Here is a 23,034-nt window from a genome sequence, read left to right as displayed (position 1 = left end):
CATAAACAGCTGGTATCAACTCCTATACTCTGCATTGTGCCAAAAAGTACTTAAAGTTTTGGATGTAACAGTCACCAAACCACCACCTCAACAATTACAGCTAAAAAATATATATCACTAAAGTACACACAGAATGCTCATACTGTCCTTCTGAATGCTGAGCAATATAACTTTCTGATACATAGTGTTCTCCAAGACAAAACAATAGCAAAATGCTTATATGCTTTTATAACTGATGAGGGGAATGGTATAAGATTAAACATAAACCCCCTAAGTGCTGGATTTTGTCAAATCTATTAAGTTTACAATAAGATTTTAATTTCTACTTTTCATTAGAAATTATAAAGATCCATTTTTCTAATAAATTAATTTTGTGTCAAAATAAATACATGTCACTTCCTTTCAATATGCTTACCTTTCTAATTCTCTACTATAGAGGCATGAGTCACACTTATTCAAGTGTAGTAACAAACTGCTAAGGTATTAATTTAAAAGAAAGTAAGGGTCAGCACATGTTCTAATCTTATCACATTGGGAATTGCTATAAAAGTTCATGAAATTTCCATAAAAGTTTCCTACCAATACCAATAAAAAGTTTATCATAAGCTTCATAGAAGTTTTCTGCCAATACCGATTTTCATACTAGCATTAAATTACATTCTCTATTTAAACACTGATAAATGTGAAATGACAAGGAACCCTTACTCCTGTGTTCAACACTGTGCACAGAATCCGAGAGTGAGAGAGGATCAACAAAGCTTAAAATGAACTCTATGTTAATGAATGCCTAATGTAATTATGTATAAGAAGTATAAGTATAGCCAAAAGTAGAATAACCTTATTTAAATCATCTTTTTTAGTCCCGGCCAAGGCAGAATGATACACTCCTTTTGGTTACTCTCAGAATTCCTTCTCATACCGCTTAATCAGCCTAAGCTTCAACTGCCTGGATACTTTTCTGTTACCTAGTTGTGTCCGCAGTATAACTCCAGTACCTAGATCAGTGTCATCCCTATGCTGGGCACTCAGCTACCACATGTTTAATACATACATAAACTGTCTGTCCAGCCCAATGTAGCTCTGCTTTATGGATGATAATGGAAAATACATCTGCAAGCACTAGAGTCTCTTATACCAAAATACTCCAGAGCTATTCAGGAGGGAGGAAATATATTTCTAACTATATTATTTAATTTGACTTGTTTTAAATAATCAGAGAGAATTTTCAGCCTTCAGGTAAAGCAAACTATGATCTATAACATTTGGTCATCTCATTTAAAAAAAAAATCAGAGAGATGTAGATTTCCTAGGAACCCACCAATTAAGTTCATCTCTCCAGCTCTTAGTATGGGACAGGCATTGTTCTAAGTGCTTTATTCATGTTTACTAATTTAGTTCTCACAACGTCCCTATGAATGGGTGTTACTGTTATGATCCTTTCCATTTAACAGATGAGGAAGCTGAGGAACGGAGAGGTTAAGTAACTTGCTCAAGGCCACACAGTCAGCAATTTGAGTAGGTAGGGGTCAAAATCCGGCAACCCAGTTCTATTAATAGTTATCATGACACTGTACTATCCCCTGAGCTTATGCTGAAACTCACTCACCAAACCCCATACCTCAGTTATGTCCAGACCAGTTCTCATTATCAGAGCTGGCAGGAAACTCAGGTGCAGCTACTGGGATTTTATATATCTCATGGTGGGGGGGAGGGGGTGCCCACATTTTTCCAAAGAAATAGTTGTATTAGTATGTCTAACACTTTTTATCATGGCTCCAGAGTAACAATCACATTCTAAGGGGAGGCCATCCTTATAGCTAAATGTTCCAGATCGCTACACAGCAACCAAACAGAAAAGTTTACAGACATCCCAGCTGCCCCACTGGGCGGCATCTTTAACATGCAGAAAAGGGAGTTTCTATGGGGAGGGAATCTATAGGGTTTACCTTGGAGGCTTCAGGCTTTGGCAGACTTCTTTCCTCCCAAGCCCATCTTGTTGCCAAGTAGGAGACACTCAGTAACGATCACTATAGTTTCTTTTCCGGAAAACGGCAGCCTCTTCAGGCTTAACATATCTTTGCCTTATGCAATACTTTCACGGAGTCAGTGAAAACGTGTTGCGGGCTGACTGAGGGTGTGCTAATCACATCTGCATTTGAGGCCTCTCTGATCCATCTGCTTCCCCAAGGCTTAGAGATGATTAGGAAACTGGTGTCAGGGCTAACTGTCTCCTGGCTCTCAGGCGTTGCTTAACACACTGTTGGAAAAAGAAATACAAGCAGCAAATATGGGTAGATCAGTGGGAAGGGCTTGTGGGATGAGGTAGAACAGAGTTAGTTGCATAAGAAGCAGAGATAGACTCAGACAGTGAAAGAAGTGTCTGGAGAAGGGAGCATGCTCACTCAGGCACTTATTTCCCATAATGTGCCAGCAATGCTGCTATGTGCCTTACACACACCATCCCACGCACTTCTCACAGGCTTAGAGAGCTTAATTACTTTGCCCAATATCATAGGTATAATAATAATGTGAATTGTAGTTTAAACGCATTAAGTAATTACTATGTATAAGTCACTGCTTCAAATTCTCTACAGATATTAACTCATTTCATCCTCATAATAACCCAGGACCTAGATACTACTATTAACCCGATTTTTTGAAAGAGAAAACTATGGTATAGAAATGTTAACCAGCTTTCCCAGCATTTAATCAGCAAAGCCTTGTGCACTACCCGGGTTCTATGTAGGGTGAAGCCAGGGTCATGTCTGTTACCCCAGTGTGATTGTTAGAATCTCTCCTTTTAGTTTCAAACATGGTCCATCTAGACAACAAATTGTATAATCATCCTAACTAAATAAGTGCCCTGAAATAGGTGATGGAAAGATCAGAGCCAAGTAGCAAGGTATAAGGAAGTAGGCAACATGAGAAGATTCAAATCACAGTCCTTAGGAGGGACACAGGGCAGGGCCTGAGAGGATGGCCCAGAACTAGGGCACTGTCCCTGATCTGTGGGAGGGGGAGGCTGTGAGAGAGAGAAGGACATTCAAGGAAAGTAGGTCCTAGTCCTACAAACACAAAGGGAGCTTAAGTGGGGACTTAGCCATAGGAAAGAAAAAGAGAGCCAGTCACCAAGACCAAAGGACAGTTTGGGGAGGACAGATTGTGGACATGAAATGAGCAGGAGCCCAGGAGCCCTGCAAACACCACACCCGGGCTCTGCAACCAGGGTTGGCACCTGAGCTTAGAGCAGAGGCTCCAGAGGGTCCAGTTTAGGAACAAAGGGAGGGGATGGACGGACGGCATAGAAGACAGAGACTGAGGTCACTAGGAAATAGCTGAAAGGGTCGTTGGTGGTAAAAGATATGATCCTTCCCTCGAGGTTTTAGCCAGAGCCACTACAAATGGAATAGAATGAGAAAGAAAATGGAATGAGAAAGAAAAGGTGACCAGAAAGTGCCTCAAGGGAAGGAGAGGAAGAAATATGAGGAAGTGAAAGGGGAAAAAAGTGGATCCTTTCAACATGCTTGTTTTGCATTTGGAGCTACAGAAAGAAAGAGCCATGAAAGGAAGTTACTCAAACTCTAAGACTTCAGTTGCCCCATTTGTAAGTTTAAGATCACAGTACCCACCTGTGGGAACAGGACAAAGTTTAAAGGACAGAATGCGTGTAAGGATCTTAGTAACTAAGATCTTTACATGAGTTAAAAATAAACAATAAAAAAGAGATGGCTCTTCAGTTCCTTAGAGAGAGACTGTTTGTGAGAAACTGCTTTCAAGAGAAAGGGGGCTTGAAATACAAAGATCTGGGTTCCTTCTGGCTCGGGCCACTCCCTCGAGCTTCCACAAGGACACACGGCGTGCGTAAGGCTGCCATGCTCCAACCGAGCATATGCCAGAGATATTTCAGTGGGCCCACTCTGATCCTTAACTCATCAACATGCTGTTCTCTAAGGCTGTCCAAACGACATTCTTGGTGAAGAGGGGCCATTCCTCAGTCACCAAAACCCCTGCACTAGTCAGAACCCCAGTTATCTGGGGAGTGTCCCTACTCACTGGCTCTCAGAATGTCCCTCGACTGTGGCTTAGAAGCTGAGGGGTCCCCAGATTTGAATATCACCTTTATTCTTTTTCTATAGTAGAAACAACCTAGACTAGATACAGACCTTCTTCAATGAGCATCATCCATCCAGACCATCTTTCCTCTCTGTCCTCCGCTGCCGAGGCATTGCTTTTCTCGGGCTGGGGTCTCTGGGAACTAGGGCTGCAGACAAAATACAGGATTCCCAGTTAAATTTGAATTTCAGAAAAAGAAGATTGTTTTAGTACATCTCATGTGATATTTGGGTATTTAAGGTAGGTAAGTCCTAAATATTGCATAAGATATAATTATACTAAAAAAAGTTTATTTATCTAAAAATCAAATTTACCTGGGAATCCTCAATTTTGGTTTGCTAAATATGGCAAACCTACTTAGGGATCAACTTCCACTCTTTTTCCTTAGACCATTCCCAACCATTACTGGTCATGTAGCCAGCTCTATGCTATCCTCTGGCCCCCAGTAAGGTCCCATGTTTCCAGAGTTTGTCTATGATGCTGGGTTTACTGCTCTCATTCTTGGTCTGAGGGGCCTCAATCAGTCCACAAGCAATATCAGAGGGCAAACTTCTCAAGAGGCTATTATTTCTCTTCCACAGGTGGAAAAGAGGATCAGGTAATGAGTTACCCACAGTGGTGGCTGAGACTTTTGTGAATAATTTGTTTCCCCATCCACCTGTGACTTTTCTTTAAGGATCTCAACAATCTCAGCTCAGAATCATCTACGTGGGTAGATGATGATGGGAAGGAAGAATAGGAAAGGGACAAGAGTTGGTCCTCTCAGCATAAAGTTTTGTATATTAAAGGAACTTGAGTTCCTCCTAATACACACCCAAAAACTGTATAATGTGGGCTTCTGCTACCTCTTGAGTACCTGAATCCATAAAGAAAATATCCAAATAGGGATTCAATTGGAGTTCCCAGTCCACCATCATAGTAAATTTCTGGTTTATAAATGGCTATGGGTCTTCCCAGGAAAGAGCAACCTATAGTTCGCATAAAGCAACAGGTGATACCCATTTACAGGGATACTACTCTGATCAACCTTGTTGATCCCCAACTTATTGACCAAGTGAACCTCCTGAGCATCTTTCAGTTGCTTCTGGTTTAAGTTCTCCCTCCAACCCCTTCATAAATCATTCTCTGAGTAACTCACCAAGTCACTTTTTGCCTCCTTCTCAGTGTCAGCCTGCAGATTTCACTGGGTAGTTTCTGAGCCCTTTGGTAGGCTCCTCTGGGGACCGTTCCATAAGCCATGCTCAAGATCCTACCCTGGGTCCATCCTCTGCTGGAATGTGGTTGAGTCTCTCCAATGGAAGTTGCCTAGATACCCTAATACAAGCGTCCTTAGATTCTTTCTGCCTTTTCTCCCTTGACTTTTCCATCTTCTTTCCATCTTTCCATCATAATCCCTATTGGCTTCTCAACATTTTTCTTTTTAAAAGCATGTATTTCATAGAAGAATTCTAATTTTCTAATAAAGCAATGTTCCAGTCTAGATATCTTATATACTATTAAATATATCCTCACACATTTAGATTCATATGGGATGGAAATAATTGTGCCTATAGCCAGGCTGGCATTTTTTTAATGTTAGGCTTATTGAAGTATAACTTAGACACTATAAATTTCTTTTTTAGGTACACAGTATCATTAATTTTTACTAATGTATATAGAAATGAAAGCATTACCATAATCCAGCTAATCCTATTACTCATCTACTAATTCCTGGCATGTTGACGTTTTTTATCTTTTTTTTTTTTTTTTTTTTAGCCAATTGAAATAAGATTTTCTTATTTAAACCACACATTGAAAAGTCAATAGGATCAGAATTCAGAGTACAGAGATCGGAACAATAGTACAAGAGCTCTACTTGTGAGCTTTAGAGTTATAGACGTCTTTACCAAGTTGAAATTAAAAACATTAGTGAGATTTAGCGTCATATCATACCTCCTGGAAGTTCACCTCCTATTAGACCATATCTACATGAAGTTGGAGCAGTCTATCATATGATCTTGTAGGGTACTTATCTGTATTCATTCATCTGGGCCAGAGTCACAATTTTAATCTTAAGAGATACAAAATGTATGTCCTAGGAGATAGTATATAGTTCTCAGGTATAAACAAAATTGTCATTTCTCATCTTCAGATTTTTTACCTAACAGCCCAGTATACCTTTTCTTAAGTAAGGGCTAAAGAATTAAACTTGGTTGTTTTCCTAACCTGTCTGCAACCATACTCTGGGATTCATACAGCACTTGCCTTCACATTTAAGATAGAATCTAAATTCCTTCCCAATGCCCATACAATCCAACAATATTTACCCCTGGTTATCTCTTCAAACACATTTATTACTATCCTCAGTATGTACCAGACACCATAGCTTTCTTTCTAACTGTCAAGCACACTGTGAACTCCCTAGTTTCAGGGCTTTGTGCATACTATGCACTCTACTATAATGATGCTTTTTGCCCAGAACCTACTTGGCTTGCTTCTAATTCCACTGAGTTTTGGCTCAATACTAGTACCTCAGAGGGCCCTTCTCTTAGTACCTAATCTGAAAGGTCACCCCACTTCATACTACATCACGCTGCTTTAAATTTTTATTCATAGCACTTATTAGTCTCTCAGATTTTTTTTGTTCAGTGTTTTTGTTGAATAAATAAAAAATTGCTTTGTGTAATTAAGTAGTGTGTGTGTTTACCTGAAATGCCAAAATATGAAACAGTTAATAAATTGTTAAGCTTTAAACTTAATTGGGAAAACTCAGGTTTTCTGTTGTTTCACTTCACAAACTTACTACAATTAAGTGTCGCTTTAATAAAAAAGCAATTTTAATGTATGTGACCAATGTTGTTTACTCTGCCAGCTTATTCTGATATGCTAATTTCAAATTAATTCATATAAAATGGAAATCATCATTACATTTAATGAAATTAAAAGGTTATTTGGCTTGAAAAGCTCAAAATAAATGAAAACATTCCTAAGTACTAAGAGAATAAAGACTCTTAAGAAGGACATGTATGTTTTTTTCTGATATCTGTATTTTCAACTGAAGTGTAATTCTTCCTCTATCTCACCTTTAGGGAATCAAAAATGAGAACTCAACAGGGAGGAAAAGTGTGATAGTGTAGGTTGCTTGCTCTTGAAAACTTATTAAATTCTGAGAGAAAACAAGATTCAAAATAATTGAAAATGCTCATTTTCAATTTGTCTTGTTTCCACTAGTGGAAGTTACTGTTGACAAAGTAAAATGTGAAATTATTGAAGTTTTTTATCTTTAACAGCTGATCTCTAACTTTATTTTACATCACTAAAACATAATTCTGAAAAGAAAAATTCCTATTCTTACTTGCTTCCCTCTCCACTTCCCAAGAAAAACAGGGACATATTTTCAAGAAAATAAAATCAGCATTTAAATATATGATCTAATCAACACTAACTCTTTGATGAATTTTAATCATACCAAGTCTAGCTTTACCTCCAGCAAAACTGAAAACAAAATATCTGTTATTTGTGTGAAATATGTTGGATTTTATAAATGTTCTTGATGAATTCATCCATCAGTCACATACATAGAAGGAAACAGAAAGCACCAAGACTGCCTCTTTTCATCCCCTCGTCTCTTCCTTGATTATTAAGTCTCCTGGGGATTTCTCTTTCCTTTCTTTCTCTGTGTCTATCATCCCAACTACACAAGAGGCTAAGGCAGGAAGATGACTCGAGCCTAGAAATTTAGGAGGATTGCTTGAACCCAGGAGTTGGAGTCCAGCCTACAACAGCAACATTGCAAGATCTCATATCTTTAAAAAAAACATTTTTTGAATGTTCTCATCACAAAGAAGTAACAAATTTTTAAGATGATGGATATGGTAATTACCCTGATTTTATCATTACACAATTTACATATGTATTGAAACATATTATACCCCATAAACTGTACAATTATTATGTGTCAATCATAAATTTTTTTAAAAAGAAAAATGAAGTAGCAGGGTAAGGGGTTTTAGGGCCACCCTTCTAAAATCTAGCCACACCATCACTCTTTATCTCATACCACAGGAATATTGAAGAAACACCCAATAATTTCCCTTGTTCTTAGCAATCATTCATCTACTCAATATCCTCCCAAATCTGTCGATATAGAATCATTTTAGTTCTAGATTCTGTAAAAACACTCTCTATCCATTGCTAAACTTTAAGTTTTATTGAGTTTTATTGTAGGTGCTTGAATAGTAATTGTTTTCTACTAAAGTTCAGTAACTTAAGATGACAAGAGGCAGCTGAGGGTGGTGGGGAATGCATAGAGTGTATACAGACAGATCTAGAGGCAGATAGCCCAACTTTGAAGCTTGGCACCAACACAAACCAGCTGTGTGACTTAGGCCAATGATTTAACCTAGGTTATTTTCTTATCTGTAAAATTGGGATAATAGTGATACAAAGCTCGTTAGGTTAAGAGGATTAAGTTACAATGTGCGTATACCATTGCCTGACGCTCATTAAGCCCTGCAGAAGTGTTACCTCTCAGCTCTATATTAATTGCCAAAGGTAAACACCTGCTATTACAATGTCAAATTTTTTATTTGACAAGTAAAAAGCCATAGGCATTTTATTGAAAATGATAAGATAGTAGCACTTTAATTTTTTAAAAATTAATAGAAGTTATCTTGGCAAAATCTATTTCTAGAAGGATGTATCATCTAAAATGAAGATTCAATAAGCAATTGACTAGCCAATGGCACAGTTGAATTCTCATACATGATATAAGAAATCTCCCAAAATCAGAAGTGCTTTTTGGAGTATTGCATGTGTAAACTCCCTGATTAGGGAAAAGATGACATAATATAGCTGGTAATAAATAACCACTTAATGAATTTCTCTTAGGTGGCAAGATGAGTCTATGATTGACCACTTAAATCAATTAATTATTCCAAGTGTGGAAGAACCATATTGGGGAAACAGGAAAACCTAATGTCAAATTTCAGTTACGGGAGTGGTTATTCGCACTCTACAAAATAAACTTCTTTCTGAAATAATTATCTAAATAGGTTGTCACATGGAATTATTTTTAAGACTGAACTTCACTGATTAATTAGGAAAACCCACACAAATTCAAGTGTCTGCATATAAAAGGATTTTATCTTTCCTGGGAGTTAGTATGTTAAATTTTAGACTATGTTCAAAGTTTCCATTCTGGCACATTCAAATATATATTTCTAGTTTTTATTCTTACTTAAAAAATATTTAGGACATGTTTCTTGGCAATTCATATCAATTAGATCAAATCATTGTCCTTGAACACACATTGCTGAATCTACTATACTGAAAACAAAATTTAAATGGATAATATAAATTACCTAATAGTTAACATTAGATTAATAAGCCCCTATTGAATAAAATTTTCTAAAAATATACCTTCACTAATCAGGATCTTTGTTGAATTAGACTTTTTACAAATCAGATACGTAAGAAGAAATTTATATCAACTATTTTTTATTTCGAAAACCATTATTTTCAACAAATTTAATGATACCAACTTTAAATTCTGTTTCTCCTCTAGCGACAGCAAGTTTGACCAGAATTTAATAATCCTAACTCTTCTGGTGTTGTCTGAAAGTCAGAAATAAAGTGGCTGGGATCCAATTTTATGTCATCAGAAGATACTGGTGTAAGCCACACCGATTTTCTAAAGAAAAGAGAAACAGAAAGCAGACAGGATTAGCATACTTGGGACTAAATCATTTTTACCACTGTTTAACAACACGATCATGTTCAACACGGCAATTTAGGAGTATGGCATAGTGCCAGCATGCTACACCTTCTAGGTAATCGTGGACTCTTGGTAGAGGACTTGGGCCAATATGCTTATAAAACAGCTCATTTCCAGATAGCCTCCCCATAAATGGACGTAGATGATTTGTAATGCTTGCTTTAGTAGAGTACCAGAGTACCCATTAAAAGACACTTAGCCAAATGGATTCTAAGAACAGTAAGTAAAAGCCACCAAAAAAAAGCTTAACCTGACCCAGTATGGGGGTGGCAAAGATGTATCTGGATGTCAATCAGTGAGTGACCTAGTGTGTGTGTGTGTGTGTGTGTGTGTATACAATAGTAAAATTCATGCACTAAAAACCTAATCATATATCCTTGTTGGCCTAGTCTTCATTTTTTTAAGGAATGTAAGCTGCAAACATAGTAATTACTATCAAAATAAGAATACTTATTCATTACTATTAATCTAGTAGCCTATGAAGAGATAGTAGTTCTAGGGCATTTTTTAGGTCAGAACTGTACATTACTCTAACCATTGGGTAGTACATAGGAATGAAAACATACGTGTGTGTGTGTGTGTGAGAGAGAGAGAGAGAGAGAGAGAGAATGAGAATATCAAGCGTTGATTTCTATTTAAGATTCAGCTACTTTCCAGAATATCACTAAATCCCTCAACCTTAATGGAAAAAACTTAACAGGAAGATCCAGCGTACTAACAATGTGAATGTACTGAATGCCACTGAACTGTACACTTAAAATTGTTAAAATGGTATTTTACCTTATATATATTTTACCAAAATAAAAAAAATTTCTCCTTCCTCCCCCAAAAGTGCTCTGATTATATTAAAATATATTGCACATTTGCTGTGAACTCTAAATTCTTTTTTTGTTGTCAACTATTTCCATGTATTAAACAAGGATAGAATTTTTCCTGTGGTTTTTCAGGTGGTTTCCAAGAGTTATCACTCAGATTTAGAACATCCAATGTAAATATTTTGGTAACACAGTAAAAAGTGTCTCAGAAGACCATTCCCCTTAGTCTTAAAGTTCACGTGGGACCCTTTTGGGATTCAATATTTCACCTCCACAAAATTACAAGCAAAGTGCATTTAATGATTAAGCTGATAAGCCCTTCCTTTCATGCATTCATGAGTTAGTATTAAAATGAAAGATTGGCTTTTCTTAACTTTTTTAGCCACTTACTCTCCAAACAGGGTATTGAACAATAAAATATATCCAAAGAAGAGTATTATGAAGGAGAGAACATCAAAAAATATCAATTCTTTCACTTACTAAAAGTGACTTTAAGTATTTAATGACTCTGCTTTGTAGTTGAGTTAGTATATTAATAAAATAACCTAGTTACACTAGATTGTCTGTTAGGACCATTCCAACTCTATATGTTTTGACTGTAAAATAAATATTACATTTAAAAAATTAAAAAACAAAAAATGTTCATTAAAATATTTTTATAAATGCTAATTTGGGATTTGTTTGGAATTATACTCATGGGTGAATCATGTTATAGTCTCTGAAGTCTATGCTTCTGCAGAAGCTTCTGGTAAGTAAAGCTAAAGCTAAAACATTGCAAAGAAGCCAAGTCTGCTGGACTCACCTAGAGGCAGAACACTCCAGAGGGATTTTCTGATGGTCATCACGTATATACCTTGGGGTAAAGTATATCTCAGTTTGAAAAAGGAGTGTATCCTCAGAAATAACCTAGGAGAGCACAAAGTCTGGGTAGAAGGCATTTCTAGGAACAGAGGAGGCATATGCACATTTAAATAGGATGGAGAAAACATTCAAGATCTCAAAAATGGCTGTCACTCTTTGGTACATACAAAGGTCTGACAATTCATGGGGACAGAAGAGGACTGTTATCTCTAAGAGTGGATTTAAAATTCCTGGGGGCAAAAGAATCCAATTCATTCAGACAAACTGCCACTTAGAGCCATTTTATGACTCATTAATGAAGAGGTTTTCAACCATTCTTTTGAGAAAGATGAATTGGAAGTCAAATAACAAAGTGATTTAAAGCACAAGCTTTGGAGGGTAATCACTTTGATTGGGCCTCTAAACTACCAGCCACTAGCTGTGCATCCCTAGAAGAATTGCTAAAGTACCTTCTGAAGCTCCAATTTTCTGATTCCTAAAATAAAGACAACACTTTATTCAAAAGTGACTGCAATAATTAATCATCGGCCCAAAATATTTGTATTGTTTAAATTTGGGAATTTATGAGATAATATCCCAGGATAATGATGCAGTTTAAGATTTGTGCCTAACCAAATAGGCAACAGAGATTTCATTCCAGTGAAAATCCACTTTCCATATTGATACACATCCTCACGGAGCATGGATAGATTTCAAAGGACCTAACACTGAATATGATATGCCTTCCTGAATGGGTGACTTTCCACATTAAAGGTGTTAAATGAAATTTAAAACTGTCTGCTGAGCTTTTGTGAAATATAATAGAAGCCTTAAGACAACTTAAAATCAGCTCACTAACCACCCTATAAATCTGTGTGCTAAGGTCCTGTGTACACAAAATGATCCAGTAGTCAGTGAGGAATGCTGTTGGCATCTACCCATAACTAAGAGCAAATATAGGGTTTCTTAAAAAGAGGCAGTAATTTTAATACCAGGCATAAAAGCCCAACAAAACATTTAGTATTTTTATAAATAAAAATTCTCACTATTCTCACCTTTGTCCTGATGCCACACTCACGAACAGGATATATAAAATCATATACATATGTTTGTATCCGAGTCACAGGGCAGCCCATTCCCAGATGTAATTCATCAGCAAATATATACAGATTCCTGCTGAGTGCATATGGGCTAACTGAGACCATCACCCAGTCCATAGAACAACTTATTTTCACTGTGGGAAAGAACCATAATGAGAAAATGTCAGATGTGCATCTATCTTAAGGAAGAGCTCACAGACTATTCAGCCCTGCCCTTTGTGATAAATAAAAGGCCTTTCTTTCTCTGGCAAGGATAACCATGGCTTAAACAATAGCGTACAAAAGGTTTTCACATTACCACTATTTCCAAAATATCTGCCTAATAATACCCCCCAAAACTAGATTTCATTTATTTCATAGGGAAAAAAATCAACATGTAAGGATAAGAAAAAACACAATCACATAGCCGCTTGCTTCCTCCTAAAGAAATGAGAGTGGTACTTATACAGTGGAAGCCACACCTAGAGCAGCCAGAACCGGAAACAATCTCAGGCTGAAGAGGAAATAGTCCAAAGAGAGAAAATCCACTATCTGGGATGGAAGTTGTATGAAAGTTTTGTGGTACAATAGCCTCTATATTGAAATCTTGGGTAAGTCAATACTAATCATTATCTGTAATGGATTCATTTGGGGGAGCTGAGTCTTTTGAGCAATATTTATATGATGAATGAGCAAGTGGCCACAGAGAACTCCAACACCATTGGATCCTGGAAGTCTTTGGACTTTAGAGAGAAATCGTCATCAAGAGGGTAAGACAGTGCCTGTTTGGGAAAAGAGAGGGGGGGCGGGCTGTGCCGGAAGGTGGTTGGAGAAGGCAGGTGCTTCTACATCAGTGATCGCAACCTCCAAATCACATCTTTCCATGTGTTTGAAGTATTATTCTAACATCACCTAGAGAAGATGATTAGGAAGATCCTTCCTAAAGGAAAAACAAGCTCCAGCAGCTGAGATTAAAAATGGATTTAAAGGATAAGCAAGCATGGGCACAGCAAGTCTGTGCTGCCGACTGTGTCAGTGTCGGCAGGAAAGACAGACGTGAGCCCAGGAAGTACGGAACGGGAGGTGTAAACAAACAGATGCTGAATAAGAGAACCTACTGTAACAATAACGAGATAAGGGTGACCACAACTGTCACAGGAAAACATAACAGAAACAACACAGGGCACATTACACATTACAGCTCGCCCACGCCCCCAGTGGGCTTTGGACAGCACAACACATCTGGACGTGACCACAGAAGGTGAAAAACTTCCTCCATCCCCGATGGCAGGAAGAAGATAACATCCCCATTGGCCAAGAAAAAAAAGGAGAAGAGACAAACAATGTCACGAAGGAGGAGAAGCCAGATAGGAAAGAAAAGGAGAAACCCAAGAGACCCCAGTGACACTGTCCGCTAGGACGTGAGCCTGCTGCTACCCCTTTTGGAGTGTACTATCACTTGCTGAATGCCCAGAAACCCCGGTGCCACAGCCCGCACTGACATGTGCCTGCTCTTAACCCCTTTAAGAGTGAACTTCCTCTTTAATAAACTCTGCCGCTTGCTGCTTCAGAACTGTCTCTTGCTTTCCTTCTTCTACCACAAGAAACCAAGAACCGAGGGGTTCAACAGCTATGAACAACTTCTCTGTTTTTTCCATACAAACATTAGAAAGTCAAGTTTCAGTTTGATGTTCTGTGGTGGCCTCTCAAATAGCAGAGAAATGATTTGAGATAAAGCCGGAGGCACACCCATAGCTGCTGGGTATATTAACTGGAGCAGAATCTGCCTGGCACCCAAGTGTCATGAACTATAGCTAGGGCCTGAACACCCTACTCTCCTCATCCCAAACAGCCAGAATTCACTGTTCCTTCCTCTTTCTCGACATGTGCTGTTCGTTTCGATAATTAACTGCTTCCTGGTGAGCTACACTAATCTAGACATTCTGAAAGATCTATGTTAGGTTAAATGGAAAGATATCAGAAGTTATATGTTTTCCTTGCTCCTAAATTGTTTATAGGCCAGATGAATAAATAAGAAATTCACATATCCATTCCAAAAAAATACCCCACTTCAAACAGAAGGAAATAGATAAGACTGCTTAAAAAAACACACACACAGACACACAAAAGTAGTATTGAAATGCTGCCTGGTGTAGATGACATTGAGTCAGGCTTTAAGCTGGGAAGCATCTGGATTCCAGGTAAAATGGAAAAGATATGTTGGAATCAACTTGTAGAAAACACAGACTTCGATTTAGCTTTATCCTGCTGGCTTTGCAGGACCATTGATGAGTCTGACATGAGTGAAGGTCAGAGCAATATTTTTTAAAGACTAAGAGAGCAATACCACCATCAAGCAGAAATATGAAGAGTCTGAGAGCAGGAAGGTCAGTTAAACGAATTCTCTTGCAATACGATACAATCAAGTACCTGTAATTGGTAGTGGGTTTGAAAAGTTAGACTGAAATATAGAGGCAAGGACTATTTCTGAAAAACCTCTGCAAATGAAGATCAAGATAGAGAGAAGACAAGACAGAGAAAGAGAGAGAAAAATAAATAAAATCCCAAGCACTCAGGCATTTAGGCAGAAAGAGAAAATGTATCCTCGGTATAATGATACAAGTCTGCTTGGCCTGAAAGTATTTCTTTTCTAGCAAATTAAAATAAGATCCGATCTCTGCAGTGAGGAGAACACCTGCATGGAAAGCGATCACTATGAATAATCCCTTCAAGAAAGCATTCTCTAAAACTGGTCATTTACCATGGATGTTCTCAGCACAAGGCCAGATCAAGGCAGCAAGGAAAAGCAAGACTTCGAAAACCACAGAGACCTTCATCTGGGCTGACCTCTGGCTCAGGACTGCACAGGAAACAGGAAGCGCTCGCTGGCTTAAGTGATTTTACATGACAACACATGCTCAGCTGCCTTCATTTATCTATTTATTTTGGGAGCCCACGGAGTACGCTTATCACAGTCTCAACCACCTGAAGGCTGGAGCTCTCCTGATTATCCAAACACTAAGACTCAGAGAGACAAATCAGGAAAAAAAGTCTTATTTGATAATTGTCTAAACAAGGCCTATTAAAAACATCTGGGAGGCTGGCGTGACACACATTTCCAAAAAATCCTAAATTTTAGGAACTGTTTTTACTAGATAATGTTCAGGTGTCGTAAGTTTCCATCTAATACATAAACAGCTGCCCTAAATCATATGTATTTGAAATCAAAAGACTATTATATCTTCATTTCTATAGGTTTGGCTGGAAGAATCAAAGCAGAAATGATGAACTTGACCAGGAACGTAAATCCCTAGGAGAAGATGGGGTCCCACAGGAAAACCAACTTTCTTGGTATCAGGAAAATCCACAAATCCAGTACCATCCATCTCTGTTGATTTTTTTCTAAATTATATATAGTTACTTCAGTCATTTTAAGCCTTATAAAACAAGAGGGCATTTTATATACATACGTATATACATGCACATAACTTTGTATAATGAATACATATTCATTTCAATACTCAATTTGAATAAAAGTTCCAACTAAAGATTTTTATTGTATTTTCTGAAAATATCAGTTAGGACCTAAATGTGACTGTGTAGTTTTAAAGGGAACTTAGAAATCAAACACTAAGAGTAAATAAAATTCAAAGTCTGAATTAAATGCCTATTATTGTTTTTAGTCGTATCTGAATTATATTTTCTTTTTCTTTTTTTTTTTTTTTGAGACAAAGTGTTGCTTTGTTGCCCTGGCTAGAGTGAGTGCCGTGGCGTCAGCCTAGCTCACAGCAACCTCAAACTCCTGGGCTTAAGCGATCCTCCTGCCTCAGCCTCCCGAGTAGCTGGGACTACAGGCATGCGCCACCATGCCCGGCTAATTTTTTTTTCTATATATATTTTAGTTGGCCAGATAATTTCTTTCTATTTTTAGTAGAGACAGGGTCTCGCTCTTGCTCAGGCTGGTCTCGAACTCCTGACCTTGAGTGATCCACCCGCCTCAGCCTCCCAGAGTGCTAGGATTACAGGCGTGAGCCACCGCGCCCGGCCTATATTTTCTTTTTTTGTATTTCAGCATATTATGGGAGTACAAAAGTTTAGGTTATGTATATTGTCATTGATTGCCCCCACCCCCCCGAATCAGAGCTTCAAAATATTTTCAATGTTATAATTCGCTCTCAAATGAATACATGCACAGGGCTTCCCTGTGTGTTTAAAAAGGACTTCTATTTCCAACATCACATTCTCCAGTGGACAGTGAGATCCCCAAAGCTGTGACTCACACAAGGCTCTGTGTCAAGAAAGCCCGGAGAACTCAGTGACCAACTGCGAAGGGAGAAAGAATATTGGAGAAAGATAAGGGTAAATCCACGTTATTTTTTCTTGCCTTTCTTAACACTTTTTCCTGCTGTTATTAACATTTCTGTAATCTAAAATTTATTTACATTTATATTTTAAATCATACCAATATAAACATCTAATATTGTTCCAAAAGGCATCAGAGTCCATTGGTTTAAGAGCCTCTGGAATCACTGGCCAGTTTCTCCACTCTGTTTATGTAAATATAGAAAAGTTAATTAAGCAAGCTATGGCTCAGGTTCATATTCTGTAAAAAGGAGATATTACTATCCACTTTATGAGTTTATTGTGAATATTAAAAGATGTAACAAATACAAGCAGCCTAACCAAAGTTAATAGTGTATAAAAAGTATATGAAGTATATTTTCCTCAAACTTGAACACACTTAGTTCCAGGGTTTTCTGCAGTGTTCCAAAAATTACTAAAAGCCACAGAATAAACAAAGCCCATTTTCCTAAAATCCCAATTTTAACACAGAACTTTGATGTGAAAGAGTAATGGAATTTAAATATAACTCTAATGTAAAATGGATAGAAAGAAAATAAGTCTTATTTTTTTTTTTTTTTGAGACAGAGTCTCACTCTGTTGCCCAGGCTAGAGTGAGTGCCGTGGCGTCAGTCTAGCTCACAACAACCTCAAACTCCTGGGCTTAAGCGATCCTACTGCCTCAGCCTCCCGAGTAGCTGGGACTACAGGCATGCGCCACCATGCCCGGCTAATTTTTTTTTTGTATATATATTTTAGTTGTCCATATAATTTCTTTCTATTTTTAGTAGAGACGGGGTCTCACTCTTGCTCAGGCTGGTCTTGAACTCCTGACCTCGAGCGATCCACCCGCCTCGGCCTCCCAGAGTGCTAGGATTACAGGCGTGAGCCACCGAGCCCGGCCAATAAGTCTTATTTTTAAAAACAATTTACAACTTAGAAAAATGTTGCAAATATAGTATAAGAAACTTTTACTTTTCCTGGCCTTTTGAAAGTTGCTGATATGATGCCCCCTTTGTCCCTAAATATTTTAGAGTGTATATCCAACAAGTAAGAACATTCTTCTACTGCAGTGGTTCCCAATACGTGGTCCTTGGGTGACTGAGAGGTCCATAGGATCAAAGCTACTTTCACAATAATAGTAAGATATTTGTCTTTTGACGTTTGCACAGGTATGCAAAACTATGGTAGGAAACACTGCTGCTTCCTGAGCACTCATCAAGGCAGTGGCACCAGACTGTGTTAGCTGTCATTGTATTCTTCACCCTCATAGGCTCACAGTAAAGAAAAAGCCAGTTTCACTTAAGACTTGAAGCAGTAAGATGTATTTGTCTTAGTAAATGTCAATCTTTGAGTGCATGTCTTTTTAGTATTCTGGGCGATAAAAAGTATGCATAACACACTCCTGCTGCATATTAAAGTATGAAGATTGTCTCAAGAAAATACTGTGCAGTTGTTTGAGTTGTGGGATGAACTAGCCACTTTTTACATAGAACACCATCTCTACTTGTAAAACAACTGTCAAGCAATGCTTATTCAGCCTTGGGTATTTCAGAGACTTTTTTTGTTTTTTAAATGTAGTAAACTTATCGCTTCAAAGAAAACAACTAACAGTACTTATAGCCAGTGATAAAATTCAAGTTTACAAGCAAAGATTAGAATTTTAGGAAATTTGTATTCCCTACCATGAGTTTGACAGCTCAGTGGTGATATTTTAACTATGATTTTTATATTACAGAATGAAATATGTCACTTTTTAGAAGATCTGCAGAACTCAGTGAACTAATATTTTATAAAAGATCAGTCCCTGGTGTTATATAAGCAAGCATGAGCAAGATGCAAGAGGAAACAGTAGATTTTTAATGTAACTAAATATGAAAAGTTTGGAATATTTTCAGATTCCATATTGCAACAAACCTTGAAGAAACTACCCCTTGTTGAGTTTTGGTGGAGTATTGAAGAATAGCCACAGTTATCTGAAAAGAGTATTAAAATTCTCTTCCCTTTTCCAACTATACATCTGTGTGAGACAGAGTTTTCTTTATATACTTTAACCAGGTGATATGTCACAAAGACTGAATGCAGAAGCAGATATGAGAACCCAAATATCTTCTATTAACCCAGACAAGAGCCTTGCAAAAGTGTGAATGTAAAACAGTATTACTCTTCTATTTTTGAAGTTATTTTTTGTTAAAATGTATTTTATTTATACATGATGGGCTTATTAGTTATTTTAAATTATTTAATATTTTTAAATTCAGTTTTAGTTTCTTCACATGTTAATTTGGATAGATAAAAACTACATAAACAAAAGCTCTTTGGAATTCAATATTTTTAATAGTGTAAAGGAGTTGTGGCACCTAAAAGTCTGAGCAGCACCAATTATCACATGGTGGCTGGAAAGTTGTTTAATGAGTATACAGTTGTAGTTTCATAAGATGAAAAGAATTCTTGGAGATTGGTGGCACAGCAACATGAATGAACTTAATACTACTGAACTGCGCACTTAAAAATGGTTAAGATGTTAAAGTTTACATTTACCTTACAATTAAAAACAAAATTAAAATTATTGTATTATATACAAACTATTGTATTATATATAACTCAACTGTGGCCTTACCCCAAGGTAAAGCAACTTTTCTATCATACATATGCAGAATAAGGCAAGCACATAATGAAATTTTCAAGTAGTCATATGTACTTCGTCTAAAGTATTCTTGGCAAGAATCACATCTGCAATTTTTTGTATGACCCAAAGCATATCTTAGTATAATGAACTCATGTAGAAATAGTTGATTAGCTTTCTCACAATTAAACCACAAATCTTGCAGCAGTTTTCTCTGTATCTACCGAGGTTAGGCTATATATGTTAAAAGCAGAGGAATAGAAAGAATTCATTATGTAGATGCCTTTGTTAGGATCATTCTGGTGCCAACACTTGTAGAATCTCTCTAATCACACCCATCTGGGTCCTACCCTCCCTCTCCATCCATTCTCTGACCAGGGTAGCCACGGAACTGGCTTTCAGTCTATCTTCGTTATTTTATATCTTGTGAAGACTACTTTAAGGGGGACAAAACTTGATTGCTTCCCTAACCCCATTAAGCCCTGATCTAGCCTTTTTGGAGGGATTAGCAAAAAGTCCATCTGAGTTCTGATGGAGACCTCAAGATATAGAGAAAGAAAACCAGCAAAACTAACTGGTAAGACCTAAAATACTGAATTTCTAAACCTTTATAAATATTAACTTGACTCCCAAAGAAATCTTTCCTACCTAAGTAGCACCACAATTCACCCGCTTATAGACACCCAATCCCAGGAGACATCCTTGATTATAGTGTGTTCCTCAAACAAGTATTATGTTCTTACAGCCTCCAAAATATATTTTCAGTTCCACCACTTCTCACCAGCTCAACTCGAACCTTTTAAGTTGAAAACACAATTTTCACCAAATTAGGCTGCTGAAACTCAGCCTGTTACTACTATGCCTCCAGGAAATTAAGATTCTTTAAGGCAGAGATACTGTTTCATTTTCATAGTTGCATAAATCTTTAGCAAATAAAAAAATTAAGTCAAAAAAATATTATCCATCTTACTTTCCTTTGGTATGCCATCTACTCCTAAAATCAACATTAACATGATTAGAATTTAGTGGAATGTTTACATTAAAATTTCATTTTCAGAACTTAAGATATTTTCCAAAACATCCAAAATTAAGTGTCAAAAATTAAGGTCTAAAATCAAAAGCATCTGGCTCAAAAATCTCGTTCTGACATTTAGAGATTCTGGTCAATTCACCAGTGAGAACTTTTCTTTAAGTTGAGGCAATGAGTACCTGCCTCATTACTGTAGTGATTACTAAATTAATAAATTCATGTATCCTATTACAATAGGTACAAAAAATAACTATTATTTCAATTGGGATCTGTAATTCCAGGAGTGGTCAAAAATCTATTAGGGTTTATTGAAATGAGAGATTAGGCCAAATCATGCCACATCTTTAATTTTACTCAAGGATAAAGAAAAATATAGTAAAAGAATCACAAATATATTGATGAGGTGACAAAATTTACTGTCATTTTCATTTCAAAAGAAAGGCATTTTCAAACCCTGCAATGAATCCCTGCTAACTCTTCCAGCTTCAGTTCTGGGAAGGACTCAAGGTCAGGAAACTGGCACAGTTAGGTACCTGTTCGTGCCCAAGCCCAGCAGCTCGGTTATGCAGCAGTTCTAGATGACTCAAATTGTTTAGATGTCTTTGCATGCTCTTGGAATAAAAATGCCATTTCTAACTAGAGGGGGGAAGAGAGGTACTTTCATTCATGTTTAGCAAGAATAAAATCTGTGTCTAAAGAAATGGAGAAAGAGATCTTCATATTTTCTTGTTTTCTCTCATTTCATCATAAGTTTTTTGTCTTCCCCTCACCACCAGGAGCGAGGAATCTAGGCATAAAACAACGTTCTGCCCCACACTACCAATTTTTCCCATGGAAGAAGACTGACCTTGCTGAGTAAAGAAGATGATCGTGTGTGCACATCCCTGCACACGTATGTGGTACCCTTTGGTTCGGGCTCCCTTGAAATGAGTTTGGGGCCAGCACTCTTGCACCGTATACTCAAAGGCACAGGCTTTCACTTCCAGAGATGTACTGGGTAATTTAGATTCAGAGAAAACTTTCAGCCTGGGGTCCAAACTGTGATAAGCATAACCTGAGTTGTGAGTACTTTTGTGTTGGGGAAGCAGCCATTGCACAACCTGCTGCCTTTCTGAGGGCTTATCCTGGGCCTGGAACATTCCCCCATATGGAAGCTGGGGCCTGAGTTGTTGCTTGGCCCCAGATTCTTATTAAGAAAAAGCATTTCCCTGTTCTGCATACACAGCAGACTTCCTCACACTGCTTAAGGCATGTGAGTTATGTCACCTGGCCACCCCCACCAGGACATCAGCCCCATGTGAGAAGGGAACAGAGTCTTTGCCTACAGCTTAAGAGGGGACCATGCAGTCCCACTGCCTTGCCTCAGCTAGCAGGAGGGGCCTGCTGGCCACGGGAGACTGGTGCTCACTACAGACGCAACAAGGAGAAAAGATGGCACAAAATCAGCATCTTTTCTCCTTTCCCAACACACAAGTACCAGTGCCTTGCCTGTCCAGCAACTCCAAGGAAGATGCAGTGTGCCGAAGTGTATGAGCTCCTACTTCTGGTGCTTGGCATTGTTACAACCTTTTCCATTTCCACACCATGGGAATCCTCATTTGGGATTCATAGCTGATTTCCCTGCTCAACGTTTGTCAGTTAGTTCAGGAGCCTTGAAAGGAAGAACAAGTGATCTTGTCCACTAAGAAAATCTCCAGCACCCACTGACCTATGGCTGGGGGTAGGTGGGAAGGGTGATGTGATGATGTAGTTGTAACCTTCTGTGGTTACAACACTCTCAGAAATAGGACAAAAAGCAACTGGAATCTCATTTTCTTCCAGATTTACCTTATCAAGATAATAGTAAAGATAAATACACAATGCCAAAATATGTTTAAAATATTTCCTTATGAGACATACAACAGGAAACAGAACAAAAGCATTATACAAAGCCAAAGATAAAGGATGGATGGGGAAGTCCTCAAGTTATCAAAGCAACTACACAGAACAGATTTTCTTCTCTTTTATGTACATTATAAAAAAGGAAGAAGATTTAGTCAGGGGAATAGATTTCACTATGAGACACTAGATAATTATGGGGAGTAATGGGTAAAAGTTTAAAGTGGGTAACTAAATCCTGAAAATGTTCAAATCTGTCATAAAAGTACACACACTGAATATAGGCAAACTTTATTGTGCATGAACTCACATACGAAGTTAGAATGGCAATTTTACTTAAAATTAACTCATTAGAAGTTTAAATATCACATTACAGATATATATTAATACTATCCAAAATTCCGAGAGGTATTCAAGCAGGTAACAGATATTACTACTCATCTTCGGACAGATATAATAACAGCATTATTGAAACTGGCTCCCAGACAGATATGAACCACTTGCTAAGTCTTAGGGAAAAGCGGAAGTCATAATGCAGGCATTATTGATGCAGTGAT

At 37.6% G+C, this 23,034-nt stretch overlaps 1 protein-coding gene across 1 annotated transcript; it reads right to left on the bottom strand.

Moving 5' to 3' along the window:
* Window positions 1-9,654: 9,654 nt before the first annotated feature.
* On the bottom strand, window positions 9,655-15,439 carry OOSP2 (oocyte secreted protein 2). Its single transcript, XM_069470643.1, has 4 exons — window positions 15,364-15,439; window positions 12,579-12,757; window positions 11,486-11,589; window positions 9,655-9,784 (listed from the first exon to the last, which is right to left on the bottom strand). Exons 1-4 carry the CDS (start codon window positions 15,437-15,439, stop codon window positions 9,655-9,657), a joined length of 489 nt encoding a protein of 162 aa, XP_069326744.1.
* Between the last annotated feature and the right edge of the window lie 7,595 nt (window positions 15,440-23,034).

The sequence above is a fragment of the Eulemur rufifrons genome, chromosome 6 (genome assembly GCF_041146395.1).
Source record: "Eulemur rufifrons isolate Redbay chromosome 6, OSU_ERuf_1, whole genome shotgun sequence".
In the NCBI taxonomy this organism is placed as follows: Eukaryota; Metazoa; Chordata; class Mammalia; order Primates; family Lemuridae; genus Eulemur; species Eulemur rufifrons.
This window is presented reverse-complemented; position numbering and strand designations above follow the sequence as displayed.

Coding starts and splice junctions, on each gene's coding strand:
- OOSP2 (XM_069470643.1), bottom strand. CDS start 15,439: ATGAAGGTCTCTGTGGTTTTCGAAGTCTTGCTTTTCCTTGCTGCCTTG. Junction 11,590..12,578: donor AGTGTGGCATCAGGACAAAG/GTGAGAATAGTG, acceptor GTGCTCTCCTAG/GTTATTTCTGAGGATACACT. Junction 9,785..11,485: donor CTGGAGTGTTCTGCCTCTAG/GTGAGTCCAGCA, acceptor TCTTTTCTTTAG/AAAATCGGTGTGGCTTACAC.